The 26,356-nt window shown below is 36.9% G+C and overlaps 1 protein-coding gene across 2 annotated transcripts in view; it reads right to left on the reverse strand.

The window, feature by feature from the left end:
* The window catches only part of LOC121330880 (breast cancer anti-estrogen resistance protein 3 homolog), a 100,009-nt gene that overhangs the window by 58,987 nt on the left and 14,666 nt on the right, over positions 1-26,356 (reverse strand). The window contains exons 4-5 of one of the 2 annotated variants that reach the window (XM_041277782.1): positions 22,283-22,459; positions 6,016-6,149 (exon numbers count right to left, since the gene is read on the reverse strand). In XM_041277782.1, coding sequence (XP_041133716.1) covers positions 6,016-6,105 — 90 coding nt within the window. In that variant the 5' untranslated portion in view covers positions 6,106-6,149; positions 22,283-22,459. The remainder of the gene's footprint in view (positions 1-6,015; positions 6,150-22,282; positions 22,460-26,356) is intronic. The other variant, XM_041277783.1, reaches the window with a different exon arrangement.

Consider the following 26,356-nt stretch of genomic DNA (forward strand, 5'->3'; position numbering starts at 1 on the left):
TTATTAAAGTGGAACATCAACCCATGGCAACGTGTTTAGACACATTGGTACAATTTATTATGTGTTCCAGACCACAGCTTATCTGTTGAAATGCTCTTATCATATGCACTCTGTTTTAGCCCCCATGCCTCATTAGAGGCAGTGAGTCAGTACTGCTGTGGTTTGTGGTAAACCTGGGATTCATTTACATTAATCTCAGTACTTGAGCAAAGCAAACAGTTACTATTGAAGAGCAAAGAGGACCTATGAACTCTGGTCACTGCCTACCAGGGCCATTAAACTTCAGGCTTTCCAATTCTGAAGTATCTCTGCTTGGTTTACTGGGTTTATAGAGGACAGAGGAGTGATTCTACAGGAGTGCAGGTAATGGAAATGGGGTTTATCGGATTTTAACCAAACGCAATTCAAAATGTCTATGAGTGGATAGGAGTGTGTGATAATAGTTGGGCAGAGATTGGTGCAATATCAAGGCATATTGTGTTCACCATGCTGAGTGTGACAGACAAATAGGATAGGACCCTAAAGAAATCAGATATTATTGCATTAAATGCTACAGCTTGGATGAATGAACCACCACAACATGATGATTATTAAGGAAATGTGTGAGGTTGCATTTGACACAGTGTCATTCATGCAGCTGTCTCACATCATGTATTGCAGGAATAATTGGTTCTTATGTCAAAATGAACACTACCATTCTCTGAAATTTAGAGGCTATGTAAAAAGAAAAACCTGCCACAGCACTATCAATAACCTGTCCTGGATATGGAAGCAACTGCCAACCGAGCACCTTGTCACTGAAACAGACTTAATGAGTTGCAAATGTATATTTTACAGACTAATCTCAGGGATATCATTTATATATAAGTGTGTGTTGCATATTGTAGCAGTTTTTTTTTAATTACCTGTCCAACCCCTGTACAAAATATTTCAACCAAAGTGACTTAATGAAAATGCTGCAATTCACCATTTATAACTTCAAATTTTGGTATTTTAGTTATTTCACTGATGCATGGGTTTGATGACTGTGTCACTAACAGTGCAGAACTGGAACTGATGAATCACAATGGAAAACAAACCACAAGCTTATTAGATGCATGATGGTACTTGGTTGAACAGAATGGGTATTTCACATCCATTTGTGGCTCACAGGGCATCTGCTGTGCATGAAATCATTATTACACCAAGCTGGTGATGTAGTGTGTGTATGTCTTTGTTTTGGTGCTTATTTTGGGAACACCTTTAAGCATAATGTAGGTCATTTTCCCTTCCTTAACACAGAGATATAAGTAATCTAAATACAGTAATTAGATTAATCTACACAATCAGAGACACTTTAAGTAGTCTCCTGACCAAAGGTTTCCTTGATCGAGGTAATTTCTTGAGGAACTAGACAACATCATGATAAGCCTTAACATCTTTACTTCAAAGGAAGTGTGAACGTTGATACTGAATAGCCAATCAGAATGAAATGTTTTGTGTAGGAAAAAATCTCAAATATATTAGAGAAGTAGCTATCACATTTTCTTCAAAACCAGTTGTAAAGCATTTTACGATGCTCCACATCTTCAAAATGGCTGCCAAGCTGTTTAGTTATGAAGCATGTTCTTGTTGCACCACGGTCTTCAATCTGCCAGATATCTTACTGAATATATCTTAGTTGAAGAAGATATTCTAGAAATAATGATGGTAATTATTTTATTAAATCTGACTGCATTCAGTACAATTTGATTTGTCTATGGAAACTACAAAAGACTTCCTATTGTAATTTGTTGTAACTTACAGTATTTCTTACCAAGTAGTTTTCAGAAAACGTCTTTTATATTTTCCAGACTATTGGTTAACCAGTTTTGATGAGTAGGATCCTGAATGTTCAGGTTTCAAGCTGAAATGTTGTGTGTCTCTTATTATTACAAGAGGTGCAATCTCTTACAGTTTGGGCTCTGGCTGCTCAAACTATGCAAAATGATTTCTGTTGGAATAAGAGACACCTGAAACATGACATTACCATATTATAATTCACAAAAACAAAGATTGCTCAATTAAACATAAAACTTTTTTTGTTTTTTTACATGATCCAATCACCTTGGTGAGGAAAACAGAAGTGCCATTTCACAAATTACAACGTGCACGCAAAGGTCATTTTCCTGTTGCACCAGAGATCCGCAATCTCACCACATCAACACAGTAAACTTAGAATTATGGTGTGTTGCAGCTAATCCCCATGCTGGTCACTTCTGAGTCCCTGAATGCTAAAAAAGTACAGATAACACAGAGGCCATCACCTCAAGGTTTGTTCAAGGTAATCTGGCAGCAAGCAGCTAAACAAGAAACCCAGAGCAGCAGATCCAGTGCTGACGAGAGAGTGTTTGACTACAGGCTACATGCTGCTTCTCTGCCTGCAATAACAGCACAATGAATCACAACGCAAAGCTCACAGCACAAACACCACTGGGGCCTACAGTTAGCCTATGGCTTGATATTGATGAAACAGCATGAATTAAAGCGCTTATTACTTTCATCCATAACAATAAAACTTCATGGTAGAACTTAAGTGGATGCTGTTACCAAAACATATAAATTGGAGGGTGTTCATTAATCTGACATACCGTAACTATGAACATTTTTTAAATGATTTATGGTACATGTACAGTTTAAATACAATGTCAAAATCTTTAAAACAAGAAAAATATTAAGAACATGTACATACCACACACACACAGACAGCTAGATAGATTGATAGACACACATACATTGTAAATAAATATTTAGAAATCTGTTCGATCTGGGCGCTTTAGATAAGGGCAAGTTGCACTTTCAAAAATTTTGATTGGATTTTTTTGTATCTATATATAACTGTTGTTACTGAACATCAATAAGAATCAAGCAAATGCTCATTTTTGGGGAGTTTCACTTTCAGTTTCAAAACCGTACGTTGTTAGCATTAAGGTTTGCTGTATCAGTTTTTATAGGGTATGCCACCAGTCTTATTTTGCTTTATACACTAGTAACCATGAGCAAAGTTTTTTTCTGTAGTGCAGAGATACACAATTTTCTTAAATTCTGGAGCTGTTAAGGAGTTCCTACTGTACATACACCTTCATTACTGCCAGTTGTGTAAATTTACTTTTTACAAAGAAACTGGTGCAAAGTTTGCTCTGGAGTACACCCTTCTTAAACCTGTCCCCATGTGTTATCTTCTAATCAAGTATTCAGCAGAGTTAAGGTGAAATAATTCACACATTTTTATCAAGATCCAGTATCTTCAGGCACTCCACAGCGTAGGTGTTTCCAGCATTATAAATCACAGAGCATTAGCTGCAGTGAAAGGTTTACATTGGTGTTAAAGTTTTGTTTACCATTAGAGTGAGGGAGTGTTTTAGTAAAACAACAGTGTATATGGATCACATCTTTACAAAAAATAATTAGTTACAGCAATATCAGAAATATATATGGCAACATGAAAGTGTTACCAGAAAAAAAAACATTATAGCAGTTCATTAGTGTCAGTTATATAGTCATTGAATATTACCACTAAATGGCTACCTAAAATTGTTGTGAAAAATGTAATACATACATAAAAAAAAGTCGCAGAAATATATCTGCAAAAAATTGTTGTAAGAATAAAAATACATTAAGGCAGCAGCTAGCCGAAGTGTATACAACATAGTTTCAGCATAGCATCTAAATTACCAAAGCTGCTGTAGCAGCAGCCCATTTTAATTGTATGAAACATGCTGGGAACTATTCAGAATAGGTTAACAGCTTCCTCCTGTAACAAAAGCTCGAGAAATTGCTATTTTACCATTGCTATTGCCTCTGCGCTTGCTTCAAACAGGGCCCACAGATGGGGCAAACTGTAAGGGCTCGGTGAAGCTCTAATGCTGTGAGAGACACTCGGAATTATACAACACTGAAAGATATACAGTATAGAAGTACCAAACAGAATACAGTCAAATACTTTGACATGCGGTTCTGGCGAGAAGACATTCTCAACGTCTTCTTTTGGTATAATGTGGCTAGTGAGGATGCGTATGTATTTGGGGTGGGTGTTGGCTCCACCTGTGATAAGTTAATTCCTGTTCTACATCTTATTCCTATTGCTTGTGTTCATTTTCTAATTTCCACATTCAAATGACACATTGACAATTTGGACTATACAGAAAAACATGTTCCAGCATACAGTTCAATCTCTGTTGATGTTCGTAAAATCCATTGAAATACTGTAATACTGTTCACATAACACCCCTAATCAAGAAAATTCTCATTTAAATGCACTATAGCTTTAAATGCACAGTGTAATTTATACAGTTTATATCACCTAAGGGACTCTCCGAAAAGCTTCCTCTTTTTCTTTAATACTATAAACCTTAATTAACCATTGATTAAACTGAAAGCCATAATCAGGGAGTTGTGTAAATCCATAAAGCATATCAACAGCAAAGCAAATGGATTTAGTTTTTTTCATTACTAAATTATTTACAGTGCCTGGAGTCATTAACGTGTTTGAACACAAATATAACTCAGCCCAGCCATTAATTATGAAGTCACTCTGTGTAAAAAGTGTTGTTAAGGAATGCAAGGAACAAAAACACCAATGCTCAGAGAGCAGCTCCCTCTGTTTATACTGACAGCAATATCGGTAATTAGCTGTCACAGTCAGATACTACAATGCCAAGCTCTCATCCTCAACTAGCAAAGCTTCAGGTAAATTATCCAGAACTTCAACAAACTCAGACAAAACTGTAAGAAACTATCTTTGACTGGTTGACTTTATTTCTTCTAGTTTTACCTTTGAAATAGTAAAGTTTAAAACACCATTGCATTTGTCAGGTTTTTTTAGTATTACTATGCAATAAAATATATTTATCATCGTCTGATTGTATATTGTAAAACCACAAATATTTGTGAGACTTTTATTATGCGTTTTTCACGTATGAAAAAAACAACAACCCGCGAACATTTTTGGCAAGAAGATCAAATTCCACTGACAATACATAGTTCATATATTGCAACAGGTCCCAACATTTCTGGAGCAAAATAGGTTTTATGGGTCTGATTCGCCAAATATTTTGGTCACAAATATTGCTTTACAGTACATACCATATACAGATATAGATGTTTGTCATGTTATAGGTGCATTTATGATGGATTTTTGGACCTTGAATAGATAATTTGGTGATCATTTGGACATGGCTCTTTTTTCTATTTAATACTTCATTAGCACTTAAGGAATTGTACTGCTATTTGTATACCCTGCTGAAAGTAAAGCACTACTAACTACTTATTCCAAAATGTGAAATAAAAGGACATTAGAGCTACACAAACCACATACTCTATTAGTTAGATCAAGCTCTCCACAGGTGAGGGCAATTGCTGTTGACTGGGTTAATTTACCACTCCAAGAGAGACAACTGAAGAAACAGCTGCCTGGATTTGTGTAAAGTGCTGTTCTGCATGGTTTAAGAAAAGCAGCAATCAAGTCCAAGCAGCTGTTTCTTCCCTTGTTTCACTTGAAATGGTAAATTAGCCCAATCAACACCAATGACCCTCACCTGACTGTTAGCACCTGATTTCTATAGATAGTTCAATTCCAACGTTCAGCACTAAAGGACATTCAAATGCAAATGTATCAAATGGCACAAAAACAGAGATTGAAAGCTCAGAGTAGTATATTGAAATGGCCTCAGTTCCCCTACCAGGACACCGATAAGTATTCCAGATTATGTCAGCTGTCTTCACTGACACAACTCTGGTCTCACAGGCCCAAATTTGCCCATATGCACATATTTATGGCCAACAAAGTCTTAATAAATTAAATGAACAGTCTTAATAATCTGTTCATGCAGCTCTACAGCTGGACCATGTTTTATTATGTACTAGCAATGAACACTAGTTACTGTGCCATGGAAATGTCAAGGAGCATAACATATCACGCAAGTATTACTTACATTACTAGACAACTTGAATTTTTGATAAGTTTTTGCCAATATCTACACAGTATGGAAGTCGTACCTCCACTCCATCATACTCCTCATCAAACAGCTTGCAGTACTCCAGGAGACCCAGCTGAGTTAGCCATTTTGAAATGGCCAGATGTTTCATGGTGGGTGCTTCCTTTCCAATGGTCTCCTTCACACCTTAGGAATCTGTTGGATGGAGAAACAAAGTCACTGAAAAGTTCAACTAAACAACCCTAAGGCGAGCAGAGAAAATGCTACTAAAAAGCGGATTAAAAAGTTAAACCTTCTCCCAATGCTAGAACAGGGAATACTGGATAAAAATTACATGCCATTGTCTGTTCCGCTTAAAATCCACCTTCAGCAATCCCAAGCCATATCTTTTTATGTTAGATCAACAATAAAAATGGGGTTCAAGGTGTTTTATTATTGGTCAGCAGTAAAATCTAAAGTGGTGAATGGTGGAGTGGAAATTTTATAAGTGCCTGTATGAACTGTGCCTCTCAAAAGTATTAAAGTCGAGTTATTCGGGCACTTAACTGAAGAGCTGCATTTTATTAGCTGTAAATGTTTAATCAGCTGCTGCAGCCAGAGATTGCAGATGTCCCTCAATGTAACTGTTGTTCCCCAGTATGTCTTGCAGAGACCACCATTTGCTGAAGACTCTGACCTTTTTAATTGTCAACTGCCAAGGACACATTTGTCATGAAGAGGCTGACAAGGTTTTTGTGACAGGAGAGCTCATGCAAGTGTAGGTTCCACTGTTGTCCTGGATTCTGGTGAGTTGAGATGAGGTTACAAGTTTAAAACAGTGAGTGCTAAAGAGTTAAGAAACTCATTTCCACTGTGGGGTCACTCATAACAAGTATATCATTAGGATATAACCTCAGTTTGCAGTTTTATTTTACTGCTCTCATCTTTTTATGAAGTTTCTAATGGCTCCAAGTAAGTCCTTCTCAAATAATGCTTTTTATTGAAATTTTCTAAGATGCTTCCAGCTGTTTTAAAATTTCCAGCTCAGTTCCAAGTTGCTGAAATTTGTTATCTCTCCTGGCTTTCCTGTTCTGTAAAATGCCGTCTCCATGGTGTGCCATATAACAGAGCAAATAGGTTCATTTGTTTCAACTTGGGTATCTGTTTTCTTTGACAAATGCAGTTGCTTGTTTGATTCCATATGTTTGCCCATGTGCTTTACTCAAATAAACTTGAAGGACACTGCTGACAGCCATGGGTAGAGTTGTGTATCCAACTTAGTGGAATAGGGAAGCCAGCAACTTCTTTCCTGTCATTTTTAACTAGCCACCTGCTTCCCCTATTGATCAACCAGTAACATGACCCTGAAGATACTATGAAGGTGAAATGACCAAGGATGTGAAACTGTGACAGAGTTCCCAAGTGTAAGTCATGGAAACTTTCTTAACCTAGTGTACTACCAGATGTCAAAATAAAAATACATATTTGCTCAAAATTACAAAGCTATAAAATGCATTTTAAGTCATGTCCCCGTTGGAACCTACAGTATTAGCAACAACCACATTTCATTGTGTGTGTGTAGATCTCACATTATGTCAAGGAAAAAAAGCGTTCTAAACGTTCATTAGAGGTACTGATTAGAGGTAGCACCAAGCACTTATAAACATACACAACAGGTAAGATTTACAGAATTATTCAGGCTTGCCTACTTTACATATCTACAACTCCATTTAAACACTGTTTTTGAAAGTGTATGTGACCTCACATCTTCTAACCTCAAAGGGAGCAAGAATGCCCGGTTAGCGATGTGCCCCCTGCTGGCACCCTTGAGTCAGACAGGACGGTGCCTTCAGGTTTATTGAGCTGCAGTCAGCTCCTATACCGAGCCAGACTAATTGCAGTGTATGATGTATAAACATGTTCCATTCATGCTAACATGTAATTTACAGCTTGGATATGTCTTGTAAATCCCCCCACTGGGATACACAAATCACTATAAACAACTAGCACTCATTATTCTGTAGTTTAAATACATTTTCAAGTTGCCAAAAGCGATTTTACCGACCATGCTAGATGGAGGACAAAGACAAAAAGTGTTATGGGTCTAGTTAGATGGGAACAGAATCATTGGATGCATCAAGCTGAAGAGTTTTTTTTTTCCAATTTGGCAATCCCATTCACATTCATCAAAACCAAGGCTTTTATACCAATTCATTCACACAGTTCCAAAGCTTAAAGACCAAGTAAGTCAAACAATACCGGATCCAGCTCCCTTGCACATACCAATGAAGCACTTTTAAAGGAGTGCTAACCAAGGGTTAAAATGAAATGTCTTTGCTCTTATAGCACGATTATTACTGTGTTGAAATTACTGAAAACAAAATTGCTTTTGCACTTGCTTCAAAACATATACCAGAGAGTTTTGTATCAAAAATATATTTAGAAGTTTAACTATGCAATCATAATTAAAAATAACAGCAAACCCACATGTTGCTGTGAGCCTGAAGATCAGAATGTGTGCGGGTGTCATTGTTTTCCCTCGGTCCCTCGTGGAGCTAATGAAAACATCTGCCAAACTGCACCTAGCAATCTACCGCCCCATGAGCTCTAATGTGACATCAAACAATACCCCATAAAACTGACACCAGTGCAGGGCAATACACGTCATGCTTTATTGGTAGTAAAATAAACTGGTAACAATACAGTTGTAAAACAAGAGCAATCTAATTTGAACAGACCAGCTGCATATACAGTGCGTAAAAGCGTTCCTGGGTTATTGTAATCACACAATGCCTGAGTGAGTGAATGGTGTAAGATTCATTCCTCCTACCCATGAATGTCAATGCAATAACAGTCCCATTGTGTAGGGCTTGTCAGTTCACACCTCTTGCCCAAGGCTCTATGTGGGCTTTTCCTCCTTTTGTTTACCCAAGTGAGCTCTTGTCACCAGATCCTCTGCTCTACGTGCCACACAAGATGGAAGTCTTTCAGACTTTTTCACTTCGTTACAACAGCAAAGGAAATACACTGAAACCCTCCTCAGATGGTTGCTGTTTTCATTGATTGCGCATTATTTAGGTTGTGAGATTATGCAAAACAGTTTCAAGTCCCTAATTAAATGAAACCAAATAACCATTGAACAGGCACAAAGCATGACATCATATATACTACCTGTTAAACCAGGATAAGGATGTACTCCAGGACCAACGCGACGTACTCCTGGATAGGAGAGTCACTGGTGATACCACTGGTTCAAACAGTCCCGGGATCGTGTCTGCCTGTGTGTGGATTGCCTCGCCCTGTGTGATGCACCTGCCTGCGTTAACTGAGATCGCTACAGTATAGATACAGACTTTAAAACAGCACTACCTATGTGTCATACAATTGCTTGGAACTGTACCAAAATGTTCTTAAAGATCTGACAAAAAAGTTCAATGGTTTTACAGACTCCTTATTAAAATTACAATTACAGTAATCATAAAAATGTTGTTTTCCTCCATGTAAGTTTCTAGGAAACAATGCAGAAAGAATGCACACTAACAATCAAAGCGCCCTGAAATGATTCAGCATTGAAGCAGACTACCTTCAAATCTTCTCTAACTATACACTAAGGGCATGCTGATTTAGCAATCCTCAATTAGCCGTGATGGCTAGCGCGCGGTCTCTGATAACAAACACCTTCAGCTATATTGCTGGAATTCTAGCTGTTCAGAGGAGCAGCACATTCTGGGTGATGAAGCATGGGCAAGCAACCTGCTTTTACAGCTTTTTAAGCATGAGTTACGTAACGCAGAGCAGGGACTGACCAGAGAAAATAATACATTTGACAGTCGTTTGGCCTGCAGTGATTATCGTTATTAGATACATCTATCATCTATTCTAGGTCTATGCAGACAGGCAGTATTTTGACCTTGTAGTTATAGTTATATTGGCCATTTTAATGCTGCCCCAGGACCATTAAACCTTTTTAAGTTGCTCAACTGCAGCAGTACTTATTGATGACAATGTTTTAGACTGAAGCAATGGCGTTGCTAGGATTGTGTTGGCGCCACTACCCATAAGTTATAATTTAAATAAATGTTTGTCTGCTTAACAGTTTTTTGCCTTTGCTTGAGTGTTTTGAAGTTATGGATAAATAATTTGTAAATTAACACTCTATAGATGTCTAAATAAATATTTTAATTGTGTTAATAAGGAAATTTGCACAAGTTATATACTGGATACACAATTTACAAAACGTTTAATATTTTTTGTGAGGGGCTGGGCAATTTTATGGTGGAGTTCAATATTTTACCTTGGTGGATCTTTGGACCCTAAAGTACTGTAGTTGGAAGGGGGTCAGGACTAGATCCATTTCTGCAGGGATGTCCTATCTCCACATATATGGAATGAAAAGTTATCAAGTTGTTTTAGATATTTTAGGCAAAGGCACAGGGATAACATCAAGGTAAGCATATAGCAATTGTGCAATTTCCCAGGTTAACATTATGCAAATACTACGCTTTACTATTTAACCTATGCAATACCAAATTACTGTGCCATCAAGGTGTGATTACCATTCATTCACAATCACTTTTTCAACAGCTGATAATCATGCATTACTCACATAATGTGACTCGGGTATATGTTTGCTATAAAACAATGATAAAGCACATTACATTTCAGACATTAGTGGAGCTTTTGTAAACTTTCATGCACTGACCAGTCTCAACTCTCCTAAGCTTGGATGGCATCCAAATTAGTATGGTTCTTATAATTTTCATATTCATTAATAAAAATGAATCTTTCTAGCTATTGTACAAAAAAATAAATACTCCTATTTATGCCATATTCCATATGCTGCAACTCAGCATGCTGAAGGACATCTCTTACAGTATATAAACACCTGCAGCCTCCTGGCACTTCCCTTGCTAACTAACAAGATTGGCTGAATTCATTAAGTCTCAGCTCAATAGTCCCACAGTGGCTGATTCACCTCTGCAGGGGGCAATTTTATTAAGAGCCGATGCATTAAGCAGTCTCCTTGGGTAGGACAATGATTTTAGGAGCACATACAGGTTAGGCAGTCTGCTGTGATCGCTCTGAACACGAGTGTGTGGGAAGACTATAGAAATACACATCATTCATCTTCATTTTGCATGTGCAATGGATTTCTCCTTGTGAAAACATTGTGAAACATCTTAACAGGGACATTGCATAGGTCTTTTCATGTTAGAAAATGGGGGCGGGTTTCACAGAATGTTTGGTTTCTGGACATGGGAACGTGTTAATATCGTACTGAAGGGTATTTCTTTTTAAATGGACATAAATTCTTATATACTTACAGTACAGTACATATGAATTCATGGCTATTGTTTTGAAGTTCAGTGATTAAATGTAAAATGCACAAATGCTGCATATAATGATGGTGTGAAATGGTGAGAAAAGGCCAATCAATCTTAAATCAATCATAGTTCTGAAAACACAAGACACTTCAGTCCAAGGCCAGCAATGACATACATTCAAAGTACTGTGGGACACAACACAGAAGGGAGTGAGCGCATGTTCATACTCCATAAATCAATCTGGCCAGTCCTTTTCTATTAACTTGTGACTTTATTCTTTGTGAATTTATGGTACAGCTTGTGTTACTTCACACCTTACATGAAAAAGTGTGGACTATTTCTAAAAGGAAACTTCTTTATAAATTCTCTACTAAAACTATAGATTCGATTTGATCAGCCTACTGTATACCCCACTGGTATAAGAACATATCGACTGTAATAGAGCATTTTACAGCACTAGAGAATCCCACTGAATTGCATCAACCACCTGTTAATTATTGTCCTGACATTAAATAAGCGGTTGAGCTGTGCTGCAAAATGCTCTAATAAAATCGAAGTGCCTTATCGATATAGGATGTTCAAATTAAACCATAAATCAATTCAGACAAATTGAGAACAGACACTGAAAAACACTGTGTCTGTTATATCCATTGGGATAAGTCCCAGCTGGGTTTTATGAAATCACCCTGGATTAAATCAACTGCCCATCCATGGTTATCCTGGAATTGACCCTAAAGACAGGTGTTGATGAAATTCAAGGGGGATTCCCTGGTGCTGTAAACCATTCGAATGTAATCCTGCTGTGGTCTACCCAGCAGAGCGTAGGTTGATCAAACAGACCTTTAAATTCATTAGAACTTTACCCCGTTACTGTATTTCCAAAAATGTGTTTCCAATTGAAAACTAGCAGTTCTTTCCAGGATAAGGGTCCCTGTAATTAGCACAGATCTAGTACACACATACCCCACCTACACAATCATATTCTATCTAGTATCCAGTCTTTTGGTCCATCCAATACTTCCCATTAATCGGAAGTGGCCTCAATAACCTTTGAGGCAGCTACAAAGGAGCTATAGAAATCCATTTTATAACTCCATCTCCTATTTTTAGTTACAAAGCATGACACTGCTGGCTTTCCAAGGGAATGGCTTGTCCATTCCGAATAGTATACGGTGTGCATGGGTTGAGCCAGCAGCTTCACTTCTGATATTTCTATGTGAAGATTGGAAGCCAATCATGCAAACATGTGTAAATCCAACTGTAGAGCAATTTTTGTACAGCTGTTTTTTATATAGCAGTCTTCCATTTTATAAAGTGCTGTAATCTGTGGGAATATCTATTTTAGGGGGTGATAGGTGAATGGTCTTCAATATTACAGCTGGAGCAGCACAGTGAATTCCACTTAGTAGGTATAGCTGTGGTACAGCTTCACATGCTGAAACAGCTCTCCATTCACTCATTGTTCAAGAGTGGGTATCTGTTTCTGTGACTACAGGGATACTGGTCGTTCTCTGAAAACAAGAAACTCAACATAAGTAGTAGACATCATTTTTGTTTAATAAACAAGTGGGCAATGCATTCATTTTCTTTCTTTTTTTATTGACTATTATTAATTAGGTTACTATTAACAGATGTTTATATTGATGTGGTCATGGGGGGGTATAAATGATTTAATATCAGTAACATGGGTTTACATGTTATTGATATGGCTGAAGTCTTTCTCAGTGTCTTCAAGTAACAATTTTTTAGTACAGTCAGCACTCGCATATCCAACCCTATACAACATTGACTTTCAGTGACGGGTAAACGAGTGTGATGTATATCTGATTATTTCATTCTGCTCCGTTTCAACAATTGTCCGTTTTCTGGGAACACGAAAAAGGTACAATGCCAAAAATATAGCTGAAAGGACTGTGTTTTAAAATAAGTAGGTTTCCATTTAGATGTACTGTAGGTGGTTACAGTACTACATTATTTTAATCCAGAACGATATGATTCTGAAAATATCACTTAGCAAAAGAGACGACTGTAGATACGTGGACTCAATACATTGTTTTAAATCTGGCATGTATTCATTTGTAGCAGTGTGTAAAATTCCACATTACGACTCAATAGCAAAATGAAATTAAAATGTTACCCATGCACAGAATTACATAAAATTAAAAAGGCACTGCAGTTTATCCAAAAAAAAAAAAAACCCAGAAAAAACAACACTTTATCCAGAATTTAAACAGTATTCAAAATTGCATGTGCTGCTCAATAAGTTTTTTTTGCGCTTGGAAATGAAAATGCACAAAAGCAAGATTACAGATTTTAAAAACAATAATAATAATAATAATAATAATAATAATAATAATAATAATAATATAAATTTATTACATATATACAATGGGGTTGATTGTATTCTTAATACAAGGAGGATAAAACAAGTGCTGACTGTTCTTCTAAATGTAGCACAATTCAGTGTTTAATAGAAATTGATGATTTAGTTAAGAGTTAATAATGTGCAACCAACAGGATTTTCTAGATAGTTCTGTAACATTGGCCCCTGTTTAGAAATTGATTTTTCTGATTGAAAATACTGATTATGACAAAGGAAACAGTTCCAGGCTATGAATCGACTTGTCAATAACAGTGTGAAACAATCAGGAATTTAAAACTGTTTCATTCATAAAAACAATCTTTCGACTGAAGAGTAGTTTTGTGAAAAGGGCCCGTTAACATTTATAAGAAAGGGAATAATGCAACAAGCAGGGCCTTTGGGAGAATGAAGGCTTGATCTCCCTGAGAGGAAGTGGATTCTCTTGGGTAATTACTTTGAATGTTTGTTGAAGATATTGCTTAAAATCGACTAGGTACACAAAAGGTATCCAACCACTCTCAGAGTTCAGTACAAACAAATAACCCAATTGCACATCTGAAGAACCAGATTTAATGATTAAGGTCAATGCAGGACATGTATCCTGATTATAATATTTAATTCACGGGTTAGCCTATATGGATCACTTCAAGCTATCCACAGTTATTTCTTCAGCTTGTACATTGAGATTATATGGTAATACTTTTAAAGCTTATCCATGTTAAATAACAAAAAACACTTAATATATCCTGCTACATTTATCTGCATTTTATTTTACATGATACAGAGAAGGTGGATTTAAAAGAAAAAACACTTGAAGCAGTAAATGCACATCATTAGTTTGGTGGCCAAAGCTGGGTAAACAAGTCAAAGTACAAGATAATGACATGTTAATCAACTTTTAAATGCAGCACTGTCTCACATTAGGGTGTGCGGGGAGAGAGGAGGTTGGAACATGTTAGGGCTTGAGTACATTCCTTTTATGTTCACCTTTATTTTAAATGTTTTCTAAATGTGTTCTTCCATTGAGGAGGTATTTATGAGAGGGTAGCCTTCTTGTGCATATGCGCAGTACTGTTTGAGACACTAGCAAAGACAACCATGCAAGAGACAGTACTAGGGTATGCAGATGTGTGTACAAAGATGCATAAAACACGTGTAAGGGACAGAGAGAAGTCATCAACTTGCCTATTCCTATTCTCTACTGTGTGTTTAAATTTACATCATTACAATGATGGCAAACTTCATAAAAAGATAACAGGATAGTAAAAAATGAATAAATTATTAGTTGTGAGAATATCCAAATCACAGTACAATGAACACCTTGGTTTCCAGTAATGGTGTTATTGTTTTTATAAAGCCAACTATAAAATACAGGATAATATTTTGAAGTCATATGTAAGTGTGAATGAGCTAATGAGATTTGAAGACTTGCAGATGAAACGTATGGGTTGGAATAATTTTTAGCATGCTTAAAAGCCATTTTAAGAAGTGTAGAAGATTACAGTGTTGATTCTCTTTGAAGATTTTTGAAAGAAAAAAATCTATTTCTTTTGAAAAAATACCAAAAAAAAAAAAAAAAGATATGATTTATAATATCAGGTCAATCTGAGACTTGCAAGTCTTTCAGTAGCCAACTAACAGCCAGCTGTCAGTCCTATATTCAAAATACTTGAAAACAGAACCTTTTCCCTTTTTACAATTAAATATTTCCAAATTAAATTTAAGATACAACACAATGTGCAGGACAACTGAAATTAAATTAAAATCATAATAAACAAAATTAGTGATTATTAATTCATTCAATCATGCAACCCTCACACCCGCCCCTCATCACACACACAGAATATACTTGTACCTTGAGGCACTCATTTCAGGTCACAACAAACATCACTCCACTCAACATCAAAGTACCTACAAAATACATGAATAGATAGTCTCGATAGCACAGACCAGGGCTGGCAGGTGCAGCTTTCATTTTCTTACAGGTCTGCCTTCATCCTGTGATCAGATACCTGCAGCACTGCTTTACCTCATAGGCCCCTAGCCACACAAAAATGACATCTGAGAGCAAAAATATGCCCCAGTTCTTAGAAAGAGAGTAATGTAAGGTTTCAGTGCTTTGGTGGTAAAGCAGCAAGAGGAATGCTGTCATATTTACACACCCGGGCCACTGCAGCTGCACCCAATGTCAGAAGGTGTCTCAAGGGATGTTAAATCTGTTCCGTCATTAATATTTCACGCAATTGGTAGAATTAGGCAGAGGATAGTCATGATGTATATCTGTTTTCAGCCACTCTCTGTTGGTGATCACTTTCCTGTCGTTGTGCCTTTCCTGATACACTCTGATGACTCGTGTCTTGGAGCAGCCTACGCCACAATGACTGTCTTTGCCACTGTGGCACTGCCCCCACGATTGCTATTTGCAATTGTGTTGCTCCCACTATTTCAGGGGTGCTGTAGAAATCCCATTGTAATGGATCTCCTCTCAACGGTAGTTAATAATTCTGACATTAGCATAAGACTCATTCATACTTGCCTCTCGACTACAAAGCTTGCTCTTTAGTTGAGTGGTAAGACATTCGTCTTTGAGGTGTTTGGTTTGTGGTTCATGTCCAGCCCTTGCATTCCATTTAATGGGCTGCCAATTCATTACCACATGACATGACCAATGGAATTTGCATCTCTAAATCTAAAATCAGGTAGACAGGTCCCAATAAAAGGGCCAGGTAATGTATATATTGATTTATATTTGTAGGGTCAACGAGTTTCTCCAATAACATAATCTTGCTGGAAGTAACCATTAAAACTTGTTAATTGTGCAACAGGTTGGCTGTAAGGCAGTGGGCTATGTTGCCTCATGCGATAAACCATTTATCTGTTGTTTCTGACTTGATGATTATATACTGTATACACACACATTAATGGGAATCCTAACACAAAAAGTAAAACACACATTTGACCTACTTTTGTCTTCCATAAGTATAAAACTCAGTGCAGAATATGCAGTAAAAAGAAAAGGAACATCATAAAAATTATTTGACAAATGTTAACTCAATGTCTGTTTTTAATACAAATTTGTCTTTTCAGAAATTAAATACAATCATGGTAGTACGCTGAGAACACAACTGTGACATCGAAGGGATGGGTTACAGTCGTGACTTATCAAAACTCAAACGATGGAATACACTCCAGAATGAAACTAACAAATCCTTAACAAAAAGTTTAAGAAACATCACCATTCATACAAAAAACAAGCACCAAGCTTCACATGAAAACCTGAAAAGCCAGGGATTTACTTAAATTGACAATCAAATAGAAGGCAAATAGGTTTCCGCATCAGTGATCCATAGCACTACAGCAAAGGGCTCCTCTATTCTTATTGAAATTCATAAAGCCCACACAATGACCTTGCTGTCTGCCAGTCGAGACATCTTCCGATGCAAATTATTTAAAAAGTAAAAAAAAGAGCCCTGAGTCACAGTGGAATCAATCACAGTGAATGGTCTGGCTTTATTTGTTAAACAAATTGTATTTTTAGACTGCCCTGCATTGTGTGCCAAATTCACTCTCAAGCAAAACGAGAGAAACTCATTGTTCTGGAATCTCCTTGTTCCTTATCAACTACTTGCCAAGCCCCAGATACCAGTTTTAACTCCACTTCTGTAATTCTGAAGTATTGGAAATCTGATAGCCAGGGGTCTGAGGATTGTTAGTATAGTGATGCCAAATCCTGACCCTAGGAATCCAAAATGGCGGCCATAGCCAAACTATTGTCAACACAATGGCCAACCTGATTAACTTGCTAAACTACTGCAGGCTAAACCTCATAAGAACAAAGTCACATAGGCTGTGTATCAGCCTACAGCAGTGTCTGCTTGACTTCACTTGTTTTATACAGTGTTTTATAAGTTATGAAAAACTACAGCTACCAAATGTATAAACAACAACTTCCCAAAATCCATAGTATTTATCTAGTAATTTAGTTTACCATTTTACTTATTCCTACCTGACAGGATAGTGCCAAAAATGCCAACAAACACGGGCTAGTCCAGCAGTGGGGGTTTGTCTGGGGTAGCCGTGTTTGTACTTTGTAATGCCATTCTGAATATCTGCTTGTGAAACTGTAATTGGCTCAGATGAGTTAAAAAAAAATCTTGCTGGTATTTAATTCATGCTTTTAAGAGATTAGCACCATTTCTGGAATTTGTTTCTCTGTACAAAGCAAACAGTCCATCTCCAGCATTGTCTCCCACAGAATTTATGGGGATTTTTCTCCTGGATTGAGTCATACAGGATGTCATATAAAAATACTCCCACTTCACAGGGGGGATGGCCACATACTCCAATGTGTGATTCAAAATGCAAAATATACCTTTACAGAAATATATATTTCATGTAAGACTATATGGGTCCTACTTTTAAAAACACACAAATGTAAAGAAAAATGCACAAGCAAATTGTGCAAAGGACAAAGAGTGTTGAATACTAGCAAAAAAACAATATTAGTTAATTTAAAGTTGTGTACTACAGTGTTTTCTTTACATTAAAATTGTGATCATATTTTATAATATTTACCTTTACACTTGTTTCTAAACAGGGCTTCTAAATAAGTAGTTTTGATTTTTAAAAATAAAAAAACAGGTAATAACATCATTACATTTTAACTGTTTACAAATCAGTTTATCAAATTAGCCCTGGTTTTCTTTTTAATATTCCCCAATTAAAAATGTCACCTCTCTGATGCAAAACAGTTTCCACTGTCAAGTCAATGACCTTTTTACACTGGCGAAACCTAAATAAAAGGATGTTACCAAGTTACTTTTTCACCTGGACTTGTTGGGGCTCCTGACCAGTAGTGCTTACTGAAGTCCCCCATGGTAACACAAAGGCTGGTGTTGCATTCCCTGTGGACCCCCAGCCAAGACCGACAACTCAGCACCACCAGGATTTGAACCAGTGAACTCCTGATTGTATGACTCACCCTGCATTCCAGTGCGATGGTGCCTTTATGGGTGAGCATCTAGGGACCATTATACTTCCATAATTAAAACATGTACTTTCATTTTTTAGACGAAAGGACCTAAACACATTGCTGATTTAGAATAGCTACAAAAAACATAGCTGAAGGTTCTCATTTTTCAGAGAAGTCATGGATGAAAAATCTAATTTTAAATGGTAAGAATCTGGTTAAATTAGATTTGCTCCATCTTATTTGGCAGGTTATATATAGCATTTCCGCTCTACAAGGTTATTTTTGTAGGCATGCCCTTGAAACGCAAAACTTTACTGATACAGTATTTATTTCCATGGCACAGAGAGGGAGAGGTAGCCAGGAAGCAGTCTGCAGAGACTGGCTGGGTCATGATAGTTGGCATATTTGAAGATAGTGAGAAACCTCTTTGTACCACAGCCATAGCAACCCAAGGTTGGCATGACAAGGCTTTGTGTTTATCATACTTTGAGGGCAGTCATGTTTTGAATTCCCACATTCTTAGGTCATCGTGGATACCTTCAATTTTCTTAATTAAAAAAGCAAGAATCTGACCAGGAAATGACAAACATAACAACTTCCAAGTATTTAAATGGCAGGTCTCAGTGAAAGTAGGTCACAATGAGCTATACTCAAAGTATTATCAAAACTGGACAAGTGGCATAGCCTTCAGTAGCTTGACAGTCAGTAAAATAGACTTATCAGTACCATGTCAGTGTGACATCATTGCTTGTTAGAACTATACATGCAGACAGTATCTATGATATGACATCACAAACTTGTTTTAATTAGATGAGCTGTTGTCAAATGGGCAGAAATGTGAATCAATGTAAATGTACTTCACAGAAACTTAAGCGAAATATTGAGACTGGACTTGAGAGCCAACAATGTTAAACAACTGTTGCCAATTTGGCTAGATAAGGTACATTGTTTCAGGGCATGGCAAGTGATTCTAAGAGTAGCAGGGGGGGCAGTTCAACAGTTACAGTACACTGATGTACAGGTTGTTTATGATTCTAATAGCAATAATCGTGTATATCCTAGTGGCTCAGCGTCAATCCAGTTAGAGCACCTATCTCTTACCATACAAAATGATTATCATGTTCTTCATAAACAAATCCCACAGAATACTGTGGAAGTTACACGACAAGACAGACCCACATGCTCCCTGTGTTCTCTTCCTAGGCATGGCACTATCTTTAGAAGGTTTCTAAATCAGACTTGATGTATCTGTAAATGTGCAAAATCAGAAATGAAAAAGGCCTCTTGACACAGTGTGACTGATATTAGCTATTTACTTACTTCACTCCTCATTAGTTCATATTTTTATCTGAAAGGAAAACGCCCCATTTATATATCTGAAACGAATAATGAACCACTTGTCAGACGACTCACAAGCTACTAAACTAAACGTATGAGTTGTTTATTTCTGGTTTAGAAGCTTTATTGGGTGCTTTTTGTATTAATGCCCTTACAAAAGTTTCCTATGATAAAAGCATTGCAAAGTGTAATAAAGCATAGTAAAATGTAATAAAACATAATAAAAACATGGTAAAGCATGGGTAGTCATTGTAAAGAATAGCGAGGCATGGGAACCCATATTAATAAACATGGCAAACCTGGGTAAATTATGGTAAATGCATAGTATAACTATGAGAAAAGCATGATAAAACTGCAAAAATACCATGGTAAACTTTTATAAGGCTGACAAGTTGGAGTAAATATCTTTGAGTATCTAACCCACTGTAATATAATATATAAGACTAGCTACAAAATATTTAGTAGATTTAAAATCTGCTTTCTACTTTGTGCTACACGACAAGGTGCGCAGGAGGCCTGCTACATATTCATTTCAATACAGATCAAGGGGTGGCAGAGCATCATATAAACTACAACGGATAAAAGCAAATTAGATTATCTATGTCTTTATAAAAAGTAGTTGAGCAAGAGAGATACAGTGTAATATTAATCATTTTTACTAGCAGTCGAATGAGTGTCTTTTTCAGTGCAGTGTTGACTTAAACTGGGTATTTTTTTTCAGTTTTGTTGTGAAATGAGAATCACTCACCCCAGCAAAGAAAGTATGTGTGTGTATCAGGGCAGTAATGGTGTGAGAGCACTTGTTATTTCATCTTACCTGTCAGGGTTTTAAACACGGTAGAATAACCATTTCTCATTTCCATCTTTCCATCATTTATTACAGAGATAATAACAGAGAGCTTATGCTGTCCATTTTTATTAAACTATTAAAAAAGAGCATTGGGTTTGAGATGACTGTAAACCTCAGCGGGACCTTCGTGTGTAAGATTTACGGCTTCTCTGAAACCCCACGCCTTTTAGCATTCTGTAATTATGGATTCCAACCCAACTATTATCCTATTAACTGTCAGGTCTAAACAGCTGTTCTTCTGTGGCTCATCCAGCATGTTGTTATTATGAAGGGTTATTATAATAAAACAATGCTCCCTCCTAATTCACGGTTTGCCTTACTTATACTTTAGTAAGGACAGTAGATTAATAAAGGGACCTTTCACAGTACATCAGAAGTATGTGTACTGTCAATGCAGCCGAACAATTAATTCAACAAATTGGTGAATTGTGGGTTAGTGAAAAAAGGGGGCACTGTAATACAATTAATACTAATAATAATGAAATTGAATCCCTTGCTATTGACCAGATATGATTGAGTAAAATCAGATTGATCTTATAATAATAACTGTTATGAGAAATAAATCACAAAAGGGAAGTAGTATATAGCATAGAAGCAGTTCATTAGAGCTGTAAAACAAATCACTTTCAGTTTTCATATAGTGTATAATGCTATACTGCATCACAAGCACTCTAGAAAGGTGAGCACTCCGCATTAGCATAGTGAAGGGGAAGGATATGCTATTCTCTGATGTCATAATTACAGTTCATATTTACACATGGGGTTTTAACATTCTATACAACCATTAGCAGAAGCTATAAGGTTGCAGGATAGGTAGAACTACAAAGAAGCCCTTTTGGTCTGCTTATCTCCTCTGTACCTACATTTCAGTGCTTAATTAGCATCTTGAAAATTATGTATGTAATCATTGGTTTAAATCAATGGTTGAAAAGCAGTGTTGTTTTTAATGTAACTGTTAGAAAGCGAGTTGTTAGATTCTGCTGCCTACTCCCCGAAGTTGTGTTCTATGGAGGTCTCTATCAGTATTGAAATATCTAGTATTGCCTTGCAGTGAACTAGCACTTGGCACTACTGTGTCTATGCCCAGTACAAAATGAACTCTTTAAAATATGTGTAATTGTATTACGCATTTATAGTTTTCAGTATAATTTTACTAAACCACATTCTAAGGTCCAGTCCATCCAAAAAGTTCAGCTTTTTCAGAACACTATCAAATTACAAGTTTAATAAGTCCATATATAGTATAACATTATTAAGACAGTATAAGCAGTATAAGTTGGGGGTGTATGTGTTAACTGAGTGGTTACCAACATTCTAAACATGTTCAAGCATTTAAATGTGTTTAATTGACTTACGAAATTAAACAAAATCTAACCCTAACCTGGTATGAAGACACTGACTGACACCATTGGATGAGTTATCTTAGGGTTATCTTTCTGCATACTTCGCTCTGAAAGAGTTAGACACTAACACTGATGCAAATGATAAAGCATGCAAACTTACTGGCGTCCTATTAAGTTGTGTCTCGTCTTTCCTCCAGTATGCCAAGGCCACAAAAGGGTTTTCAGTAGTACACCAGGTATTTCCTCTGGTTTAAAACATCTGGTGTTGTGCCCTTATTTCCAGCCCTGACTGACAGAGGGAGTCTTGAAAGATCTGCAGCAGCAGTGGCGCAGGGTCCTAGTTAAGCAGAAGACACACCTTGAGACAAACTCATCACCAATCAGAGTGTAGAAAGCGCTGGCTGTCTCACAGCAGCTGGTGAGCCACTGCAGTGTGCCTGCCTCCTCCAGCACTATTCAACAGACACACACACACACACACACACATTACAGCTTGCTCTGTTCCAAAAGAATGCTGCAAGTTGCTCCCTGGTACTACAACACATTCCAGCCATACAGCTAGAATCCTACTCCAGCTGGAGCCTAGGAATGAAACAGGCAGTACATTTAAAAAGTGAAGGCAAGCAATTTATCATTGACACCACACTCCAGCTCAACCCACCCAACCCCGCCCGTACAAGACTGCCTTCAAGGTCAACTATTGCTATCTCAGAAGAATGTAAATGACACCCTATACTGTAAAAGTAAAAGTCTTGGATAAGAGGAGCCTTGGAGGATGATATGATGCAGCCTTTCCATTCAACTTTAAGTTTTAAACCAGGCTTGGCATTCAAAAAATGTTCACTGCCTATGGCTAAAAATGGTTGGGAGTTTTACTTTGTTTCAGTATAGTAACCTTGGATGTTTACAGACACGCTGAAAAAATAAGAGCTAGGTGAACAGGCCCTTATGATTCATTCCTTAAAACACTGAATTTGTTTACTTAATGTTAATATAATGCTGCATGAAATAAATACAATGGAACAACAGTTAATAGCACAACTTAACAGAATATATTCATAATTAACTAAATAACCACTATACCAGAAAATATTTTCCATTTAAATGAACCACCAAACCAACAGTTCTCTCCTATCCTCTAGTTTCCCCATATTTGCCACGTTTTACTATTGCCTGTGTGACCTGCTGTAACTAGTTCCATTCATACCTCTGCAAGATTTCTGTCCAATGGGATGAGAGCTCTTTTACACTTTAAAACGATGAGTTATTTAATGGTACTTTAACACAGTAGAAGGTTTGTCCTAACAGTCTGCAATTGCTATTTTATTGTGCAGGTTTCCTTTCTCCACTATTTTCAAATCAACCCTACCAGGTGTTCACAAGTGATAAGAGTTACAAGCTTTCCTTACACCAATACCCTTGTAGTGCAAATGCAGTCGGCCAAGGTCCAGTCATCACTAAAGTGGCCTGTTCCAGAGCTGGCTTTGCCACTGTTTAGGTCTGTTTTTTGCTCTACTGTGAATGCATCTGGAAAGCTATAAACAGTAAGTGTGCTGCAAGGAGAAAAACTGGAAGCTACTGATGCTACATCCTTTTTTAAACCGATGACTGTTTATAGCTCGGAGGGGGTTTGATTCCCTGACTCAAGAACCTGCAAGGTTATAACTACTTTTTAGCTACTTATCTGCAAGATAACTTGAGATCAATTGAGAATAGCTGTTAAAGGTAGGATGCCTCTTGTAAATCAGCCAAGACAATAACAAGGATCTATCTGTCCATCTCTTCTAGAATGTCTCCAGCTGTCATCCCTTACAAGGCAGGGGTTGATCAGCCATCGTTTTAATGCGTTTCTCAATACACATGAGGTTTATCAGATGGAGTGGCACCTGGACAGCAACATGTTCCCCTAATTAGGGGTCTGGTTTTCAAAAGTTGACAAATTGACTTAAGAATGAGAACCCTGACCAAAACATTTTACATGAACAAAACCCAGATTTAAATAAAAAGGGATCAGCCTTATAAAGGTGTGATAGCATCAACAAGGAGCCAGATTACAAAATAGTTAAACAAAACAAGTAGGTCTAACTTGGTACCCATTTTTAACATACCCTAAGGGGAGGGAATTATAGGCTGAGGCCACTGCTTTGGTTTGAGTTACCCTTTGCCCCACCTAGTAGTAATTGAGGACAATTAAACATTAAAAAAAAAGAATAGTTCTAACTAATAGCATCTCCTAGTTCCCATCAACTTGTAAACTAGGCAACATTGAAATATACTATATTGTAAAGTTAAAACGTTTCAGTTTCTTCAGGTAGGCTTACAGTTTGTATACAGACAGCTGAAGTTTTTTAAACAACAAACTACTTAAATAAGCAGCAACCTTATAATCCAATGTTCAAAATATCAACTCTCTTAATGTTGTCTGTAAATGGCACCAGTATAATCTTTAACAGAGTTTGAATGAGTCGAGTATAACCTCTTACTGCTGCAAGTAGTAACAGGAGAATGCTCACTGGCGCCAAAAATGTCCTTTAACTACACAGCAAACTAAAATCTCCTTTGAAATCAGAATGCATTCTCCAATGGGTAATCTAAATGATTACCTTCAAATCAAGAGTCAAACAAAATCCACAAAAAAAAAAAAAAATCACACAGATATGCAATGCTTCTGTAATGTGACTGCAAACTGAGCAGAAAACAATGACAAACAATCACAAACAATTAGTTTCTGGACTAAATTTTACCACAGCACCTTCTGACCTCCACGAAGAATAAAACCAAGTGTGCTAATGAACTTCACATGGCAAAGTGCCAAGAATAACTAAGAACATCTTCGGTCATTGTTATATGCAAGCAGACAGAGGTGACCTCTGGGGCATCCTTTTTGTTTTTAGTAAATGCAAGACAAACTATTTCCCATGATTAATAAAACATTTTACTTTCACTGAAACAAACCACAGTGGAGCCAGGAAATCACCCCGGCTCATACAATATACACAGCATTTTACAAATAGAAACACACGCAATTACAGGCTGATTGGAAGAATATACATTGTAAAGGATCTTTAATTTACAAGATCATGGTCATGTAAGATATTGCTAGGAATGCAATATATAGAGGTAGTAACTGAGGTTCGAACCTTGTTCTCCAGTTACCATAGACCAACACTCTTCTCTGCCAACTTATTGGTTCATGGCTTAATTTTTCATTACATAAATATATTACATGACCATTTGTTTTTTATATATATATAATTATTTTAGGAAAAAAGTACATAAATGATGGACACTGACAAAATGTTTTTGGTTTCTTTTTAAATCACTTGAGCATTCATTTTTGGCCATGACACGCTTGAGTGACTATGACTGAAGCATACACACTTAATCACCTAATTAATGAGACAGTTGATTGCACACTGGATATGGAGTGATTTCAGCTGTTGAATTACAAGCTTGACTAAAAACAATAAAGAAAATCACAGAAAAAAAAAAAAAAAAAACAATATGCCACGCCTGTAAAGACAGCAGCGCCTTCGTGCAATCGACATGTTGGAGGCTGGACTAGGGCAGTGTACTGTGGCTCGGCTTCTTGGGTGCTCACAGCTAGCAATTTCATGGACTGGAAAACAAAGAGTCACAACACCTGCCCAAGATCGACAGATCATTTTGCAGCATCTTCATGATGTCAGTTGTTAATCAGCGCAATGAAAAGTCACTGCACCTGCTCTAAAACAGAGTGTCATTTTTCGATCACATCTAGTGAATGTTATCCAAATATAAGTGTTACATTTATTTTGATGCTCATATATATATATATATATATATATATATATATATATATATATTATATATTATATATATATATATATATATATATACTAGATATCATAGTAACCGTATCAGTAAAACCTCGGTTTATTCCATGGTTAATGGAATCAGATCGATGTGACTGATGACTGTTGTTCCCTGGTTTTCTGTCCCTTGTAGATATGAAAAACATTCCCTTTCAAGGATCTACCAGTTAGATCCTCTAAATGTATCTGATTGTGAAAAGTGATCTGCAACTGATGGATCTGTGTTGTTTTTAAGGGTGGTGAATCAGTTTTCTGTATGACTGTACTGTCTCTCCAGTTTCAAGACCAGCCAGATATCTGGCACAGCAAATCACATAAAAGATAGAGGTTCTTTTACTGAACACACTTTTAAAAGTTTTATTTATTTCTTATGTAAGTTT

The sequence above is a fragment of the Polyodon spathula genome, chromosome 18, assembly GCF_017654505.1.
Source record: "Polyodon spathula isolate WHYD16114869_AA chromosome 18, ASM1765450v1, whole genome shotgun sequence".
NCBI classification, from domain to species: domain Eukaryota; kingdom Metazoa; phylum Chordata; class Actinopteri; order Acipenseriformes; family Polyodontidae; genus Polyodon; species Polyodon spathula.